The following is a 20,385-nucleotide window of genomic DNA, read 5'->3' as shown; positions in this document are numbered from 1 at the left end:
AACTGTCAGTCACATGACATATTGTACAATATTCTGTAATTCACATTGTATGATATGTAATAGTTTTGCATAATTTATGTAGCAACAGTCAAATTATATTCTTTCAATGAGGCTTTGAAATTCGCATAATTTATAACAATAAACCGTATTCACCCATTCAGGCACCAAGTATGTGACTATAGTTGTCTGCGCTTATACTCTATACATTTAGATAAAATGTAAGTAATTTTAATTGAAGTAGCTTTATGTTTAATTATACAATGTATTATTTTATTGCTGAGAAAGGCTAAATGAAATGCTATTTATAAGTGATTTGTACCAAAATAGGAACAATTTATTTTCTTAAAAATATTTTTTAGAACTATTATACATTGCAAATATATTTCTTTGCTTAAATTGTTTATGCAATTGAAGCAACATGTTCGAAGAGATGATGAAAAAGGATTGTTTATGTAAGGGTATTCACAGTGCTGGAGGGCAAGGATTCTCATAGACTTTTGCAGGTTTTAGTCATACAAAAGGAACAGCTGTTTCAATGGCCTTTGATCCTTTATGCTAGTGCATAACATATTCATATAAAATTTTATCCAGATGACTTTTTATACTGGGAAATTGAAAGTCATAACGTGAACACGTTTTATAATAATATCTGATTCGAACAACTCAATCTATGTTGTTTGTGATCCCATTAGATTAATTTCACTGCCCACTCATCACACTAGTTTATGGAAAGCTACAATAAAAGAGCTTTGTTTTTGTTAGTCTTTTGGGATAATGGAAAAGTGAAGTATAGATGATGTAGTTGGTTCACTCAAGCAGCACTTTGACAGTGATGTAAGAGAGTAAAACATCTGGCTGGTTCTATGAATGGACAATAACCTATACAGATACACTGAAGTTGTTTCACAATGCTGTGGGACAGAAACATAGGCCTACATGTAATACTAGTATATAGTATGACTTGAGGGAACCTGATATTAAAGCTGCAGGCATCATCAGAGCTGGAAACTTTTTGCCATTGCCATAACAAACTAAATAACATAAGTGTTATCATTCTTTAAGGTCGACAATGGATATGCAAGCAATTTATGGAACGTTACTATTTTATTTGGCCATTTTTGTTCCTCTTGCGAAGACTCAGGGATATGATTATTTTGACGTGGAACCTTATCATTTAATTGCCAATGATTGTCCAAAAGAATGCTTCTGTCCTTTTAATTTCCCACGTGCTTTATATTGTGAAGGCAAAGGTCTAAAGGAAGTGCCGCTAATCCCATCAAGAATTTGGTACCTATACCTGCATAATAATGCCATTGATTCGCTTCAAGAAAAATCATTTGCAAATGCTACTGAACTAAGATGGATTAATCTGAACAAGAATAAGATCACCAATCAAAATATTGCTAATAATATTTTTAAAAATATGAAGAATTTGCTTTACCTATTTTTAGAGGACAATGATTTAGAAGGAGTGCCTGGGCCATTCCCAAGTAGCCTGGAGCAACTTCGTTTGGCAAGGAATAAAATCTCAAAGATTCCTGAAGGTGTATTTAGCAATTTAGGAAACCTCACTTTACTGGACCTGCACCACAACAAGCTCACAGATGGTTCCTTTCAAGCTGATGCATTAACAGGACTCAAGAGTCTTATGCAACTCAATGTAGCAAAGAATTCACTCAAGAAAATGCCCTCAGGTCTTCCATCTAACACTGTACAGTTGTATTTGGACAACAATAATATTGAGTCAATCCCTAATGACTATTTTAATAAAATACCCAACATCGCTTTTCTAAGGCTAAACTACAACAAATTATCAGATGCTGGCCTACCAACTAATGTATTTAACCTATCTTCTATGTTAGACTTGCAATTGTCACACAATGAACTAACATCTGTTCCCACTGTTAATGGTCACCTGGAGCGTCTTCATCTTGATCACAACAAGATAAAAAGTAAGTCACATTCCTACAGTATCGTAGAAATTACTTAAGGTAAAGCTACAATAGCATCAAAAAGTTAAAACGTTTAAGGTGCATAGACACTAGACAACATTTAAAAGGATACAGTATGCATAATAATGACGTTATAACTACATTTTCATGTGTATTGTCCAGTGTGTACGCACTATGGGCGTTATTCAATGTTGAGTGCTATTTCTGACTGTGGAGATAGCGCCCACAACCTATACAATGCTGCTGTTTCTGACAGCATTGAAGGTGGATTCCGACTAAACAGATCCAACTTTAAAACAAGTCGGATCTGTTTAGTCAGAAATGGATATGGATTGTCGAAATCACAGATGTTTCTGGACAATCCATGTCCGCTTTCGCCGACACACCCACTTGACAGGCAGAAGTTTGAATTCTGCTTGTCGAGTTGCAGGCAAGCTAACCAAAAATGGACCAGGATTTTGACTGTTGGGACGTTCCGACAGTCAAAATTCCACATTGAATACCCCCCTATATAGTTAACAATGCATGCTCCAATGGGTCATTAGTGATGTCCTCTTTTGCCTGTACATGCGGTTTAACTTGAGGATATTGTCAACACAGCATACTCCTGGATGTGGCCAATGATGATATATATTTTAAAATTGATCAGTGTGTGTGCACTATATTGTTTGTCTGGGAGTTCCACGGAGTTCAAGGGCAATCATAAATGACTGTATCATTTACAATGTAATCTTTAGTATAGATGTGGACTCCTTTAACTCCTTTTGTCTGAGCGGTGTGGAGTTTTTATACTTCTTTACTACCAGGTATCATTAGTAGTATTTTTTGGTATGCAATAAAAATAGGTTTCAAACTAAAATGATAAAAATGATATTTTGGAGATGGTGCTTATCACATAACTGACAGTATGGAAAGACAATGTGTCAATGCAATAAATGGTTTTCCTATTTGGAAGCTGAAGATAGTAAAATGAGCTATATACAAGGTGTGCCCAAATGAAAAGGAGACTTTTACTGTAGCGGCGTTGTATCCAATCCCAGTGGGTTAATGTTTTTGCTGATAGATGTTGTGGTGTTTTTCCCAGTTGCGCATGCGAAGTGAATGGCTTCACCTCATTTCTGGAAAGTTGTTTTGCGTGGTTGTATGGATGATGGATTCCTCGAAATCTGTGCATTTTATCGCAGGATAAAGGTAGTGTACGGAGAGCAGTGTCTCGCACAGTGGGAATGATATCCTCCACAGCTGAAATTGTTGCAGGGTTGGTGACAACGCACGCCTGCCCAGGCCATGGCAAGGCATTGATGCTTTCGCATCCTGCCTCATAATGCTGACACTACCGGAATATGGTGCACTGTGCAAGACACTGCTCTCCGTACACCGCCTTCATCCTGTGATACATTTTTGAAGCATGCTCGCCTTATGCACAAAGAAATTAACAGCTTCTAACAGCTCTTTGCGCTGATCTGGAGCAATCCGTGATGCATCCGACCATACAAAACAACTTTCAGGAATGAAGAAACTGCACATGCGCAACTGGAAAAAACACCACGCCATCTATCGGCAAACATATTAACCCACTGTGATTAGACACAACCCCACTACAGCAAAAGTCTCCTTTTCATTTGGGCACACCTTTTATATCAGTATTATACAACAAGTAACTAATGATATTGCAAACAGGTAGCCATACTTTAGGTTACTAAGGCCCTTATTCTGGTCGGTGCGGTAATATCCGCGTGCGTTCGTGCCGTTGATGTTTTGTGTCTGCGCATGTGCAGAGGCGTCTCTGCGCATGTGCGAGCGGGGCGTACGGCCAAATCCCGCATGAAATGTGAACACTCCGAACAGGGGGTGGAGAGGGGCGTGAAGGGCTATTTGGGCTCATTACCATATGCATACGCCCCGCGTTTCATGGGCGTTCCCATGCAAACGCTGGGCGTACGTATGGTAATGCGGCCGTGACGCACGTGTAGGGGGCGGACATATGACATCGCCGGATGTCAGCTGCCCGCCCAGATCCCTGCTTTTGCACGGAAAAATGTCCGTGTGGTCTGAGGTTGAGGGAGCTGGTAGAGCACTCGGTCCTGCATTCGATGGTCTGCGACCATCGAATGATGGGGGAGGTTCCCTGAGATGGAGGAGGCGTATTCATGAGAAATACACGTGCGGTCCGTTCGGCCACCTTCTTACCGCGTACGGACGGAGTTGGCGATCCGTATGGAAGGCGAGGTTTCGCACGCACAGTCCTGGCCGCATAATCGGATTCGGCCGCACCGATTAGAATAAGGGCCTAAATGAGGAATTCAGTTGTATTCTATTTGAGTCTTTTGATTACCCTATAGTCCACTTTGTCACTTCCTGTTCCTTATTAGGTCATGGGGTTGGGATCGTTTGGTCTACAGCATGTTGGATGACAAGCATTGGGTCGACACCATTAGGTTGACATGGGGAAAGGTCGACATGGTTCTAGGTCGATATGGGACAAGGTTGACATGGGTCTAGGTCGACATGGGTGTAGGTCGACACAATCGTTAGGCCAACAGTGTCTAGATCGACATTCAAAAGGTCGACATGGGGTTTTTCACTGTTTTTTGGCCCGAATGTCGACACAGACAACATGGACACAGTTTCCAGTGCACCGCGTCCCCTTGCATCGCTCGCTTTCCTCGCAATGCTTCGGGCACACTATTTTATTCTCCCATCATACCCTAGTGGTTGGTAGGACATGAAATACTGTCTGTCGGCACATGTTGGCTCAAAAAACAGTGAAAACCCCATGTCGATCTTTTAACTGTCGACCTAGACACTGTTGACCTAACACTTGTGTTGACCTAAAGACCTGTCGACTTACACCCATGTTGACCTAGACTCATGTCGACCTTGACCCATGTCGACCAAGACCATGTCCACCTTTCCCCATGTCGACCTAACAGTGTCGACCCAATGCTTGTCTACCAACATGCTGTAGAACGTATCCCAGGTCATGCATCACAACTAAACAAGTTATGGTACCGGATTCTGGTTGTACAAATTTAATACGTTAAAATATGTTTTTCCTTTATTAATTTTAACTGTAAAACTTTTAAATACAACTATGAATAAAGGGATTCTAAATATTCACTTTTCAATTTCCAAATATGTATAGCATCTATGCTTTTGTTATTTATACCTTCTTCCATGATACATTGATGATTTATTATGAGTAAACAGAAGCAAACACCATTATTAATGTTTAAAATGAATTGCATTGTCTTTATTCGTCTCCGTCTAATCACATTTTGGATTACCCCTTAACTCATACATGTACATATTACCATTTAGGATTTCTTACATAAAGTACTACTTTAAGATACGTTTGCTTAGAGTACATCTACTGTATGTTTGTGGGTTTAGTAATAGAGCTACTCTTAAATTTGCACAGTTACATACAGTACAATAGCTCTATCCTTTGATACAGATTCTTAGCGACAATGATCATTAGTGGAAAATATCAACAGTAATGGCAATAACCTAGTGACTTAATATAATGTAGGAAACTGTAAGTTAGTTATTGATCAGTTTTTATGTTATGGTTTACAAAGAAGTAACATTAATCCCTATAATGAATAGCTGATAGTAATAATGATGCCAACAATGGTGATCTGCATGGCTAGCAATAGCCATGCACTCCCATCTGAGGTGCATTCATGGCACGGGCACACAGCCTTGACTAAAGGCCCCCATACACTAGCCGATTTTGGTCAGATTTCAGCCAGATCAGTCGGATCTGGCCGAAATCGGACCAAAATCGGCTAGTTTTGATGTCCCCTCAGATCCGATTCGCGGTCCCATGCGCATCGGATCTGCGTCGGGTGGTCGGACCTGCTGCATGTCCGACCACCCGACTTGGGACCTAGTGGGGCGGCGCGGCGGTAGAGGGAGCAGGGGGGGCTGGGGACGCTGCGGGGGACACAGGCGGCATAGAGCCGGGCAGGGGGAGGCGGCGGGAGCTGTCAGTACTGAATAAAAAAAAAGCCCATACAATGAATGGGCGGCCTGTGATTGGCTGAGTGCTCTCTCAGCCAGTCAGCAATTGGCTGAGAGAGCGCTCAGCCAATCCCAGGCTGCCCATTCATTGTATAGGCTTTTTTTTCTAGCACTGACAGCTCCCGGCTCTATGCCGCCTGTGTCCCCCGCAGCGTCCCCAGCCCCCCCTGCTCCCACCAGCAGCCCTGCTCTGTAGCCCCCCCCCCCCTGCTCCCCGGGTTTTTTACATGTGATAAATCGAGACGATTTATCACATGTAAAAAATGCCACATCAAGTGCCAATCTAATCAAGCTCCCCCGGGGAGCAGCCGGGGAAGCTCAGGGGGAAGTCGGGGGGCGACTTGTCATAAGGACAAGTCGCCCTAGTGTATGGGGGTCTTAAGACCTCCTTTGTGTCTATGGAGAAAGCACCCACTCTAACCTTATCATATTTTGCCATTGTATCATTTGTGTGATATCACTTACACATACAGTATGGTTGATTGTTGACCTGTGCAAACATGGTACTTGTTACTGGAAAGGCAAAACAAAGAAGGTTACTGTATGTGCATGCCGACATGGCCTCAGCACAGTATGGGTGTGTTTACATCTACAGTATGTGGCTCATGCAGACATGTAGAAACATGCTCTAATCATTTAGGAGACATATATTTCACATCTGCCAGAGGGCAAGCGTAAGTACATGCTAATGGGGAAAATTTGGTCTAGCTGTAAACTTGGCTCATACACTGCTAATCCAGAGTCACACACCTGGATTAGGCAGGAATACGCTATTTATGTACATGTATACGGTGTGGCATCCGGGGCTACCACACCGGTACTGCTGCGGCAGGTCTCCCTCCCCCTGGTACCTGAGCAGTGGAGATCTGGGCAGCACCACAGCGGGGTCCCTGAGCTGGATGAGAAGTCAGCGGCGGGGTACCTGCAGCCGATGGGAACTAGTAGCGCTACTAGTTCCCATCTGCCGCAGGATTCCCACCGCTGACTTCCCATCTGCTGCAGGGACCCGGCCGCTGACTCCCCATCCACTGCAGGGACCCCACTGCGGCTCTGCCTGGATCCCCACTGCACAGGTACCGGGTGGGGGAGACCTACCTGCGCTTGGTTGAGGGGGGGAGATCTGCCTCTGTCAGGGGGGTGGGGGATGGGAGATCTGCCTCTGTCGGGGGGGCTGTCTCCTTCGGTTGGGGGGGCACCGCTATTTTATTGTCCAGGGTCCCTGCAGACCTTAATCCGGCCCTGATGTAATTAATAAAGAGCAACAGTGCTTAGCCAATCCTACAAGATACAGTAGAGGTTTAACATGGATGCAGAGTGGTAAGAAAATAATGATACATTTTTCAAAAGAAGTGCACATAGGAAATGGGGACAATTCTCCCAAATGCAGAGCTGTAGGCATTTAGATATATCACTGCATCCACTTGTAGTTTACTGCTGGTCATCATTATCATCAGGATGCTTATGCATATGCAGTATACAATGTGTCAAAGTTTGTATTTTGAGATACTATATGTTCATATGACATACTGTAGCCTGCTGCAAATACATCTCTCACTGAACTAAAATGAGAAGATTCCATTACATCCCCATTACTCCTTTTTTGTAGAAAGAGGAGATACTCGAAAGCCGCTTAGTTTGTATGGGGCAGTGATGAGCGGTGAGCGCTAATGCTCGCTCCCGTATCATCGCTGGCCCAGCCTCTCTTCTGCTGGTATTATTAGCGTTGGAGTGGAAACTTGTCCACTCCCAGGAAAATTGCTAAAACGGATGAAAAATGCTCAGTGTGTAGCACTGAGCATTTTTCAGCCCAGCGATTTTCCTCATGATCATGCCCATACACGCTAGCCAAAATCGCCCAGTGTGTATGGACCTTAACAATGGTGTAGTATTTATTACATATTCATAGAAGTGCACAAACATGAATAATTAAGCCATGCTCCTTTCACACCAAATTCTCATTACACATACTATGATGTAATCTACTCAGAGGACAAGAGTATTACACTCCTTTCATGATGTCTCAGGAATAACATCAGGATATACAGTAGGGTGCCAAAGGCACTGCCCATTTTAGACTAGATCCAACACTTGTTAAAGTACATAAACATAATTTTATAATATAATACCGTAGTTAGTCCAAACTTACATCTAACAATGGGGTTATTCAGACCTGATCGTAGCCCTGCGATTTCACAAGGCAGCTGATTATCAAACAACTGCGCATGCATACGGATCATATCGGGTATTTACGAGGTCATTCTACAAAAAAATCCAACCTGTTTCTATTACACAAGTAGAGAATGTTCTGCACTATGCACAAACAGCACAGACTGGGAAAATAATTAGATTGTGAGTGAGCTGAGAATGGATCAGCAGCTAATAGCCGATTGGCATGATTTTTGCAAGCCTTGCGCAGACTTGCACGGAGTGGATCAGTGGCAAACACAGAGACACCCTCTGGATATAGACACCCTCTGTGGTGGACACAGAGGGTGTCTATATCCAGTTCTGGACTTGGCTACTTTCCACTTTATTGATCCGGACCAGTCTCCTTTGCTTTTCCATTTACAATCTTGGATACCAGCAGTGGTCTAATACAAGGGCTCATCCAGGACCTAACCCGAACGGAGGCCATCCACTCCAGTGGGAGAGTAACACTCCACAAACAAATACCTACCACCGGCAACTCTGGACACACTGGACATTGATTCCACCTTACCACTTACCAGGAGACAAACTCAGGAACGGAGTCATTTATCAGTGGTTACTCTAATACGGTACCGTATGAACTGGACTACATTTTTTCCAATACCCCTCTATTTTTTATTGTTCCCTTTTTCATTATTTATATATTTTTCTCATTTTTATTCATTTTTTATCTTTACATGTCATGTTCCATGTTTTTAGTATTAAAATTTTGATACATTTTCCATCCAGTGGCACATATTTTTACTAATATCGATTGTTAGCGCAGTGTACCCCCTTGTGTTTTTTCTTGTACTTAGAAGGAGGCTGACTACCCCCTGCTCACGCTGCAGCTTGGCAAAGCACCTCACTTCTATTGCGCCCCCCCCCCCCCTAAAGTCGGTAATTAGTTACCCACTATTTCCTACAGGATTTTAAGAAGGTGGTTTCAAAATGTAATCCAAAATCTCACGCTCTGCAGCACATTGGAGTAAGTACGGCATCTGAGGGGGCGGGAAACGCCCTGAAAATTGGTCTTTTTATACACTGGATACTTTATGGAATACAGTATTACTATTTATCAGTACAGATAGTCTACAATATAGGCTGTTTCAAACATTTAAATAAGTTAAGTGGTCAGGAAGTTTAAAAATACCATAATAAATAAATACATAAACATAATAGAACCAATGCTGCACTTTCTATGCTCACAATCTGTGCAGAAAAGTAGTTTTGAGATATAGCGCACCACAAGACATGCAGAAGTTGATAAACAGTGTTTTTTGTCAGAACACCAGAAATAGAATGATATCCAAGTGAATTTGTTTAACAAACAGCGCTACCTTGGTATGTTCCCATAAGATAATACACCACTAAGTGATATATTAGTGATACATAACTTTGTAAAAGCAGGTTGAATTTCCAATGTCAGGAGTATTCAGTCTATGCTCACAATCTTCCATTTCATGGTAAGGCTCCTGTCTCTTCCTCCTGACAGCTACTCTCTGGTCCATTGGGATGTTTGACTGCTCAGATCCACGCATACAGTAAATGTGGTAGAAGACGCTGGTACACTGGGCAAGTGCAGCAGCTCCACTCTGTCCCTTACATTGTATAATGTGGTGTCAGCTGTATTGATCATATTATATACCAGTGCTATTGTTGTCATAATTTAAGGCACTTGCCAAGAGAAGGGGGGCTTTATTAAAATATAATCAATTCAATAAAAAAAAATATCAGGAAATCCCTCAGATTCCAACTCTCTGTATTCAGTTCCTAAACTGAGTTATACATTGTAATTAGATATTAAAAATGTGTTCGTTCTCATTCTTTGCAATGCTTGTAAATATCTTGTGTGATAAAGTATTTCTTCTAACTATTCCTGTAGGCTAAGAGTTTTTGTTTTTTTAATTTACACCTTTCAACAAGTCTTTAACATAACCACCTGCTGACATATCCCAGGGGTAGAAGAAGATATTTCTAGCAGTCCATCAGCATTAACATCTGTCAGATAGAAGTACGAAAGAAATGTGACATTTTCTGCTCTTATACACATCTTTTCATGTCTGACAGGGCTCCATGGGAGATGGACTCTTTGATATTCTTTGTGCCCTAGGCTCCTTTCATACTTTCTTTTACAAAAACACCACCTGGTCAGACGGACTAAAAAGAATAGAGAAAAAAATACTAAAAACAATGTGTTTGTATGGACATCACACAAGCAAGTAAAATATTTTAAAATGAATATTAACTGTCATAAAGCTTGTCAGGACATGTTCAAGGGTCACTGCTTTACAAGTTAGTTCTAGAGTTGGACAGTATTGATATAATCTACCTGTTTGATAATGTGGAAAGTATTTTGAGCATATTTTATTTCCATATTATTTAGATGAAGAATGCTAAGGATATTATCCCTCATTCTGGGTTCGTTTGTCCCGATCCTATGTTTAGGGCTTTGCGCATGTGCATGGTATATTGGGGTGATTCTGGTTGGTTTGCAAAAGCAAACTCCTTCATTAATGGACAAAACCTTCTGCGCTGCTAGTGGGCCAGATGTAACAGGTGCAGAGAGAGTTATATTTGGGTTCAGGTGTGTTCAATCTGTAATCTAAATTGCAGTGTGAGACTAAAGCAGCCAGTATTTACTATCCACAGAAACAAAATAACTCACCAAATCTAACTCTCTCTGCACATGTTACATCAGCCCCACCTGCAGTGCACATGGTTTTGTCCAATAAGGGAGTTTTCTTTTACAAACCAACCAGAATCACCCCCATTATGCGCATGTGCAAGTCCGCTTTGTGAATGGCTTTGGCGACTTGCATAGTTGCCGAGCCATTCGCAAGGATCAGGGCATGTGGCGGCGGGGACTGGGGCCGCCCATGGGAACGCTTAGGAGGAAATTTGCTAAGATGTGTATTCTACTTCACATGTGATGTTGCTATGGGTAACCAATCAGATCCTGTCTACTATCTTCTAGAGGGTGCTTAACAAATAAGTAGATTCTGATTGCCCATAGCAACATCACATGTGAAGTAGAATACACATCTTAGTAAATTTCCCCCTTAGCATTTTGTGGGCGTCCCCATGAAAACTCTGGGCATTCCCATGGGTTTGTGGGCTGGCCAATGCTCTGTCTTTGACCTGGGGGCCACAAATAAAAGTCAGTGGAAAATGAGTCTTATTTGTGATGGCAGGAGAAATCATTTGATAGTCAGCGACATGCAAGGGGATGCGTCGTCGGCAGGGAGGTGCGGGTATTTAGACTGGGGCTTGTGGCATCTCATTTATGCGCAGCTCGGTAAGCTGCGCATAAATGCTTATGCACAGATGCTAAGCATCGCTCCCCCATGCGAACGCACAGGGGAGCAATCAAATCAGAATCACCCACTATATCACTGGTCATCTAATGATTTCTAAGGTGCACACAAATCTAAGATGCTCTCTGTAGTCTTAGATTTGTGGCTACCTTGTACGGCAAAAGGGCAGGCAGCTGACATCACGGGACATCAGCTGCCCTCCCCTCACTAGCGTCATGGCCGTATTAGCATGGGAATGCCCAGCAGTTTCATGGGGATGCCCATGAAATGCTGGGTGTTCCAATGGGTGCAGCCCCTCGCTGCCAACCCATGCCCCCCACCTGCAATGCTAGGTGCAAACGGGATGGCGAATAACCAATTCCCTATACCCACTCACACCCAGCGTCTGCACATGTGCATAAATGATTATGTGCAAGAGCAGACGCTAAACACGGGGAAGTGATCAAATCAGACTCACTCCCTATATCACCAGGCATGCTGTGCCATCTACAATTAATATAAGCAGTGTCTGATTGTCTATAAAACCCTTTCCAGCACATCCACCTCCTCCCTCCCCGCAGCCCTGCTCGGCTTGCCTTCAGAGCCCTACTTCCCCCTGCACCCACCTCCAGCCCCTAGAGTGTGTAGTATTTACTGTGGGCTGGCCACTTCTCTGGAACCATTCCTCTGTCCTTCTCACCTTTTAGTGATTGAATCCTGCTTCTTTGTTTTCTACATAAAGTCAATCACATGTTACAGTGAAATCACCAGAAACATCAGGAAAATAAAGGTATTACCTAAAAGTATTACAGGGTTTACACCTATTGTTCCAGCCTTCCATATGTTGCCAACACCACCCCCACTTTGTCATCCTGCCCATCCTCAATATTGGTGCAAGTGTAGCAATGTGCTGGGGAGGGGTGTATATTAATTCTGCGTATAACAAATTGAAACCAGTGGTGCTTAGAGTTTATATTTTTTGCAGTGGAACAAACACAACTTAAAAAACCTTAGAAAAAATATAGAAAAATAAAAAATGTCATGTATTTTTTACATGACAGAATAGCAGAAGCCTCTACTACTTACATACTGGAGCCTGGGAAAGGACACTCTGAATGTCTCTATGCTTCCAGTCTCAAACATTCTCATCAGGTAATACCTTACACTTGATCCATACACATCACTCTAGCCTGCTGTTTATGGTGTTAATAGAACCTCTTGCTGTGGGCAGATGTATCAATGCTTGGAGAGAAATAAACAGGAGAGAGTTAAAGTACCTACCAATCAGCTCTTAACTATCCACTTTCATATGCCAGTCTTCCTCCAAGACTTCCTTTCTACTCCTCTTCTTCAGCCACTAGACATCTCTCTATTTGTATTTATCTTTCCTCCAGAGCACTAAATATTTAGTTTTAAACACTCCTGACATTCTCCACAACACCAAGGTCACCAGCAAGTGTCAGCAGAAGAGAAATTCTTATATTTGCGGGGTGTCACAAATTGAAAAAGGTTTAAAAAGGTATCATGATTTCCATGTTTTTTTTTAACCAGTCTACAGTACCAGTTAATTTAAGTGTTCTCTTACCAACCAGGTAAACCCCAGGGTGAGCTGAAAACAGAAAAAGAGATCAAAGGACATTTTATTTTCACTGTTTTAACTGACTACTGTCTCATTAATCTCAGGACGTACAAGTAAAAATGTAGGCATCCTTTAAAGATCTAGTCTAGCTATTTATTTATTAGTTATTAACAGTTTCTTATATACTGTAGAGCACACATATTCTGCAGCGCTTTACAGAGAATATTTGAACATTCACATCAGTCCCTGTCCTATTGGGGCTTACATTCTGTATTCCCTACTACATGGACATGCACACACAGACATTCTAGGGTTAATTTGTTCCTTGGAAGACAATCAGCCTACCAGTATATTTCTGGACTGTGCAGGCACGTAAGCAAGCACGGGGAGAATACTCCGCCCAGTTAAGGCCATGGTGGGAATCAAACCCATGACCTCAGCACTATGAGGTATTAATGCTAACCATTACAACATCCGTGCTGCCACAAATGTTAAAACAATGTCTAAAGGCATGGGCCTACGTTCAATAAAAAAATGGCTTCTCTTTTATGCCACAGCTGGAATTAGTTAATTACAGCAGTGATTCCTCAGAATTCCTTACAGTTCATGTTTTCCAGATCATCTATGGATCTTTCAAATTTGACCTTTGACTGGGTACACACATAAAGATTTATCTATCCAATCTATCTGGTGGGAACACAAATCTGGTAATGTATGGGAGCATATAAGAACCCAACATTTGTTCCCAAACACTGAAAAACACAAATTGGTTAAATCAGTTTCATTCACAATTTTATCCACACAACCGTTTTTGGAGCAAATTTTTGATTCTCATATGCTCCCATACTGTACATTACCAGATTTTTGTTACAACAAGACAGATTGGATGGCTAAATCTTTAGGTGTGTACCAGCTTTAGTCATAAACCTGTGCCCAGATACAGTAGGTGACATGGAAATCTTGAACTGTGTGGGGTCATGAGGACTGAGTTGAAATAGATGAAAACACTTGAGTATGCGTAGTATAAAAATATGCACATTGATATCCTCCACAGACAGACTGCTATTTAAGAGGAACTAAACATAAAATGGGGGAGAAAAATCAGAAACTGGCAATCAAGTCACCTCAGTGGGACACTCTGAAAATTGTAGTGAAAATGAAAATCAATACATATACTTTGTACAGCTGCTGGTAAACAGTCAACAATTAAAAAGTAGACAGTGGACAAAGTGGACATGTACTAAAGGTCAATAAGTTCAAAAGGTAGACATGACAATGGTCGACACAAAAATGGTCAACAAAAGTTTTTATGTGTGTCATTTTGTAAGTGTCATATGTGACCACAATCAGTGTAAACATGTACCGTTGCGGGCACACTTTACCCACCATGCTTTGGATAAGGTGGCCATGATGCATAGGAGGTACCACAATATTATAAAAGGACACATCTGTAGACAGTAGTGGACAAAATGAAAAAACGTTAAAAACAGATATCCTATTATTATACTAATCATACACAGCGGGGTAGTATTGAAATGAATGCTTTCAGCATCAGCTTTAGGCCTGTTCTTACTCTCTACAAGGAACTCGGATGTCAAAATATGTGTAACTATCATGGTACCTACAGTATATAAAGTTAGTACTTACAAGGTCCTGAATAGAGGGGATCATTCAGGTGCTATCATTTGGTTTTGCTATCACTGCTGCTTCCTTGGATGCAGCTTCGGATCAAAGTACCCTTGCAGAACCAGCCACTAGTTGCAGTGCCAGGAAAACTGTATTCGGTGTTATTATATAGTCCTCTGACACAAAAAAAAGTATTGTTATGTTTCATTTAAGTTTGACTTGCTTAATATTTTGGATGTGTGCAGTACTTTTCTCATGCTCATGGTTTCATTATTTCATTGATGCGTCATAAGGAACTTTTTATTTTTATTTGTTATTAGTAGTGTGTGACCATTTTTTGTTTTCTATATGACATTGGATTAAAGGGTTTATATAAGTCTCATAATTTTTAGACCCAATATTTTATCATATTTATACCTGATAGTTGGGTATGGGGCATAGAGGGTCATTCTGGTTGATTTCAAAATCGCAGCCTTGCGAGTCACCGAGATGCCGCCTGCCGAATGCCGAAACACCTGCCCCCCCTCTCACACCACTTACATTGACACAGGCTGCAAATGGATGTTTAACATAAACATCCATTTTCAGGCTATGTGGAACATCCATATCATTTGATGGTCGCCGACCATCGAATGATGTGGAAGGTGCACGCATATCTAAGGTTACTATCAGATAAAGTTAGACTTTCGTGCACATTCGAGACTAAGTGGGTGGGCAGCTGACATCTGGTGATGTCAGCTGCCCAACCCCGGCACCCACATCACAGGGTGATTTCCATGGGAATACCCAGTGTTTTCTGCGCATGTGCCGCCGCCCTACGCCCACCACCAAAAGAATTGTGTGTGTGCACCCGGTGAACACCATGTTCGCCGTGGCTACTTGCACTCTGCATCTGCACATGCCTAGAAATGCGGACGTAGGGGGGAGCGAATAAACCAGAATAATCCCCACAGTTTCAACAGAACTTAGGTCGACAGTAATTAGGTCGACCACTATAGTCGACACATGAAATAAGTCGACACATGAAATAGGTCAATATGCATTAGGTTGACATGGTCATTAGGTCTGAGAGATTGGAAGAGTTTCCCAAAACGATTTTGTGCTTGTGTTTTGAGCAGTCCAGTCGGTATAGATAGTTGCTGTATAGTTTTTGCTGAGAAGCAAAGGATACTAGGTGCTTGTATGGGGAGGGGAGATGAAGAGAGGGTATTAAGAGGAAAGGAAGAGGTTGCTTATATTTATTTTCATTGATCTATTTATTTATTTACATTTAGCTCTAGTCCAATCACTTTATTTTATTTTGCTTTATCCACAATTGTTATTTATTTTTATATTTATTTTTATTTTTATTGTTTTCATTATTTTTACTTTATCTTTTTATTTTTATTTCTATTTTTATTACCATTTATTTTTCTTTTATTTTTTCTTTTATTCATTTTCATCCAATCTATTTATCTCTTTTGACTTCAACCTCTTCCTTTCCTCTCAATACCCTCTCTTCATCTCCCCTCCCCATACAAGCGCCTAGTATCCTTTGCTTCTCAGCAAAAACTATACAGCAATGGTCATTAGGTCGGCACAAGCATTAGGTCAACATGGAAAATGTCGACATGGACACTGTATAAATGTAACATGTCCCCTCGCATGGCTCGTTATGCCTTAGGCACACAATTATATTCTCACTCTATGTCCACATGGATAGTAAAGTATGATAAACCACCTTTTTGGGGGGGAAAAACACAAAAAACTCATGTCAACCTTTTTTTTCATGTCGACATATTCCATGTTGACCTAATGCTTGTGTGCATGGGAGTGAGGGTTGGCATTCTGGTAGTGATATTAGGGATTGACAGATTGCATTATCATTCTTGTCTTATGAAAGATACCTCCCTCATCCCCTTTCCCTATTTACTTTTGAATGGTTTGTTGTCCGGACATTCATACATGGCAGAAATAACGTATGTTTATTTTTGTTCATGGTATTTTATATGAGTTGTGGCTTTATTTAATCGGGAATTGGAGGTTTCCCGGACCAAGTGTTTTATGGGAGAGAGTCGAACACCATTGTTTTAGTTGTGTATGTAAGTTATAGGGCCAAATGTACTCAGCTTGAAAAGTGACAAAATAGGAAGTGATAAAGTACCAGCCAATCCGCTCCTAACTTGAAAACCTACAGATAGAAGCTGATTGGTTGGTGGTTTATTACTCTCCATTTTATCACTTTCATACTGAAAATAGCCTCTAAGGTAGTGTTAATGTGTAGTATCCCAAGGTAAAAATCGCAATCATGATAAACTGTTGGTCTGTCGATATCAAGTCACATTTTCTGGGACACAAGGGACACAAATGCACTATATATTATATTTTAGTATAAGTCTGTGTTTGTGCGACACTGGTATAAGTGCGTCCCAGTTGCCCGGAGGCAAGATAAATATTGGTGTTCTAATAGAATGACACTTGCAAACATTTTGTTTCGAATAAAGTGCAATGTCTAGTGTCCTGCTAGGAGGGAGATCAGCCACAAAAGCGATATCAATGACTCAAAGGGAAGGAGAGGTACCCCCTTGGGAGAAGGCGCCTGACGACAGATGACTCCATTTCCTCCCAGAGTTACGCCTCTGTTATGTCTGTAAAAAACAAGCACAACTGTGTTAGAAATGTGTAAATAGCATCATAAAAGATGAAGTAATAACTTTTCAACAGTGCCTATGACACAGTTCATAAATGATAAAAGGAGTAACTCATATTACAACCATCGTTCTTGATCAGAGTTTTATATCTTTGGAGCAAAACCATTCAACATTTGTTAGTGCTTGAAGAAAATGTATGGATGATAATGTTTAAGGAGCTATTCACTAAACAAAATAAGAACTTATGTATTTTGTATCAATTCAATTCTTTGGAGCAGCGGTTCTTAAACTGTGGGTCCTGACCCTAAAGTAGATCCTGACGATCTCAGCATGGGGTCACGACTCCATGTTTCTGACCATCAGGCTGATGACTTTTCTAATCTCAGTCAGTGATTCAAGGGCAGGTATTCAATGTGGCCAGCGAGGGGGTTAAACAGCGAGGATTGCAGAAAACCAGCGATCCTCGCTGTTTAACCCCCGCGCCGGCCGCTCGCTCTATTCAACACTCTGGGGAAATCCTCATCGTCACAGGATGGCGTGGATTCCCCCAAACAGCGAGACCCACGGCTAATGCAGCGAACCTGCGGTATTGAGCCGCGAGTCTCGCTGCTTCTGGAGCCGCATACGCCAATTCTCCCTCGCTCAAAAAACGTAGCGAGGAGGAATTGGCATATGAAGGGGGTGCGTTGAATACTGACAGGGTGAGTGGTGACAGCGAGCAGAAAGCCCTGCTCGCTGTCACCACTCGCCCACAGCATTGAATACCTGCCAAGGAGTCTGAAAACTCTGTTCAATTGTCTGGTATTTTAGACTCCTCACAATTTTTTGTCCCCACAATGCTGCCATGTATGTGCTGTCTGCTGACTAGACGTGTGATGTGATGAGATGACCTTCTGCATTAACTTGCTGGGGCCCTGTAATTATTTTTATCGTCTGATTGGGCACCAGAGCAAAAGAGTTTGATTACCCCTGCTTTAGAGATTTCACTTTCTCTGCAATGTACAACCTGCTTTGTTATTAATGTATATTTAGGTCCTGGTTCAGAGTTGATTGCTGATCTGCAAAGTTGCAGTGGACTGTTAATAGATAGCCAATGCTCAGGCAGAAAGAGAACTCGGCCTCTGTAAATCTGCAAATGAATTGCAAAAATATTGCAGATCGCTATCCACCCACAAATCCATACGCAATTCATGAACCATCAAATTACTTTTCCAGTCTGTGTAAATGTGAGTCTGACCTAACTGGACATATGAGACAGGCTGATCAAGGCTGGCACTAACATCACAGACCCTCCCTTAAAATACTTGGGCATGTCTGAATTTTTTCAGACACTCCCTGAAAATAACAGGTGTCCACCCTTAACACCACCTTCCTGTCACTCAACCTACCGCCACATTGTGTTTATGATCCGTATGCATTTTTTTTTGCTAATCACATGCACACTACAATCTGTACACATGCACAGTCATTATGTAATGGCTTGTACGGTGATTTTGCTATCAACTCTGAATCAGGCCCTTAGTTCCTTGTTGTGTATTGCTGCGGAAGCTACATTATAAGGCTAGGATAATGAGTGGTGACTCCTACTTTTTGAAGGAGGGTGGCTGTCGCTGCCTGTGCGGCAGCATGGTTTCTGCACCTCACAGATCCCATTGCAAGCGTTGGAACAACACATTCGTATAACCAGCAGTGGGGACTGCACATGTGTAAAACACAGGCTTCTATGGACTGCACTGGCTGCAGCCCATGGAAGCCTTGTAAGGTTGCCCAAAAGGCAGGGAGTGAATCCTAGCAGGAAATACACTCTCTGCTAATTACAGTCTGTACTGACACTTCCAGAGGGACAAAATACCTCCCAATGGAACTGCCTGACCTGTGTGTCAGTGGAAGGTAGGACTTCCAATAGGAAGCTATTGACACTTACAGAATAGCCAGTGCAGTCACGGACTGCAACTGGCTCACATAGGTGATGGCTGCAGCCCAAAGTTATAATCCACCACTGAGTAACAATAATAGAGGTTTTGCTGCTCATATTAGTGTATTGATTTTCTGTAATTCAAACAGACATGACTAACCATGATTCAGACCACATGTGAATAAGCTTTTATTATTTGTGGAACTATGCATTTATCATATACAATTATTTATATTTTGCAGATATAAGTGGAACAATAATTTGCCCTAATGAAGTTAAAGAACCATTTGATCCACATTTTCCAATTGGACCTCGTCTCCGTTATTTGCGCCTGGAAGGAAATGAAATTCAGCCTCCAATCCCTCTTGACCTTATTATTTGCTTTCGACTTCTTCAAGCTGTAGTTATTTAGGTTTTTGGAGCCGCAATTAAATAAAATAGATTTAGATAAATTTTAAACTTTTACCATTTACTCAGGTGACTTTCTATATGAATTTTAAAGGTGAACTCTTTTTCATTTTTGCAAAGTCCAGATTCCCCCAACTAGTAAAAGTATCAGCTTACAAACCATGGACATACACTACTGCACATGCTCACAACAGGAGCCACTACTGCTGAACTACTGCTGCACCAGGGTAACATGGAATAAGCTTGATGATGTTTTCAGTATCCTTAATGCTCCGAATGCCTGAATTCAGAGTACGCAGGGCCAATGTTCCACAGAACAGGGTGATGATTGGCAACTGTGCATGTGCTGTGTTTGCATTGCGTACACGTCAAGGTGCCTCTGCATACCTGCAGACAATAAGAAACCTCCACAAAGTGATTAACAGGAAGTGACCATTTGGGGCTGTTAACATGGTGTTAGTGGAGAGTGGTTATCAAAACACAGGTGTATCATGGCCCTTTACGGCCTGTGGATCTGACATTAGCTGTTAGCCCTAGCAAAACAAACATGGTACCTGCATGACTACTGCCACTTTCAATCTTTGTAGCCATAGACCTGTTCGAGCAGTCGATGTTTCCAGCTCTTAAGTATAGGCTGCATATGGTTACACAATTGCAAATTAGTTGTTGTACAGATGGTTGCCACCGGCGCACCAGACGCTCTTTCCTGGCGGCTGGTGCGCTGGAGCATGTGGACACGCTGGGAAAGAGTTCCCGGCGGGCTTCG

General features: G+C 41.8%; 1 protein-coding gene across 1 annotated transcript; it reads left to right on the top strand.

Annotated features, from left to right (window-relative positions):
* The first annotated feature begins 1,069 nt into the window (after window positions 1–1,069).
* KERA (keratocan) lies at window positions 1,070–20,129 on the top strand. Its single transcript, XM_083180143.1, has 2 exons — window positions 1,070–1,952; window positions 19,454–20,129. Exons 1-2 carry the CDS (start codon window positions 1,070–1,072, stop codon window positions 19,621–19,623), a joined length of 1,053 nt encoding a protein of 350 aa, XP_083036269.1. The 3' UTR covers window positions 19,624–20,129.
* The last annotated feature ends 256 nt before the right edge of the window (window positions 20,130–20,385 follow it).

The sequence above is a fragment of the Crinia signifera genome, chromosome 4, assembly GCF_055691185.1.
Source record: "Crinia signifera chromosome 4, ASM5569118v1, whole genome shotgun sequence".
In the NCBI taxonomy this organism is placed as follows: domain Eukaryota; kingdom Metazoa; phylum Chordata; class Amphibia; order Anura; family Myobatrachidae; genus Crinia; species Crinia signifera.
Note: the sequence above shows the minus strand (reverse complement) of the source record. Positions and strands in the feature narration are given on the sequence as shown.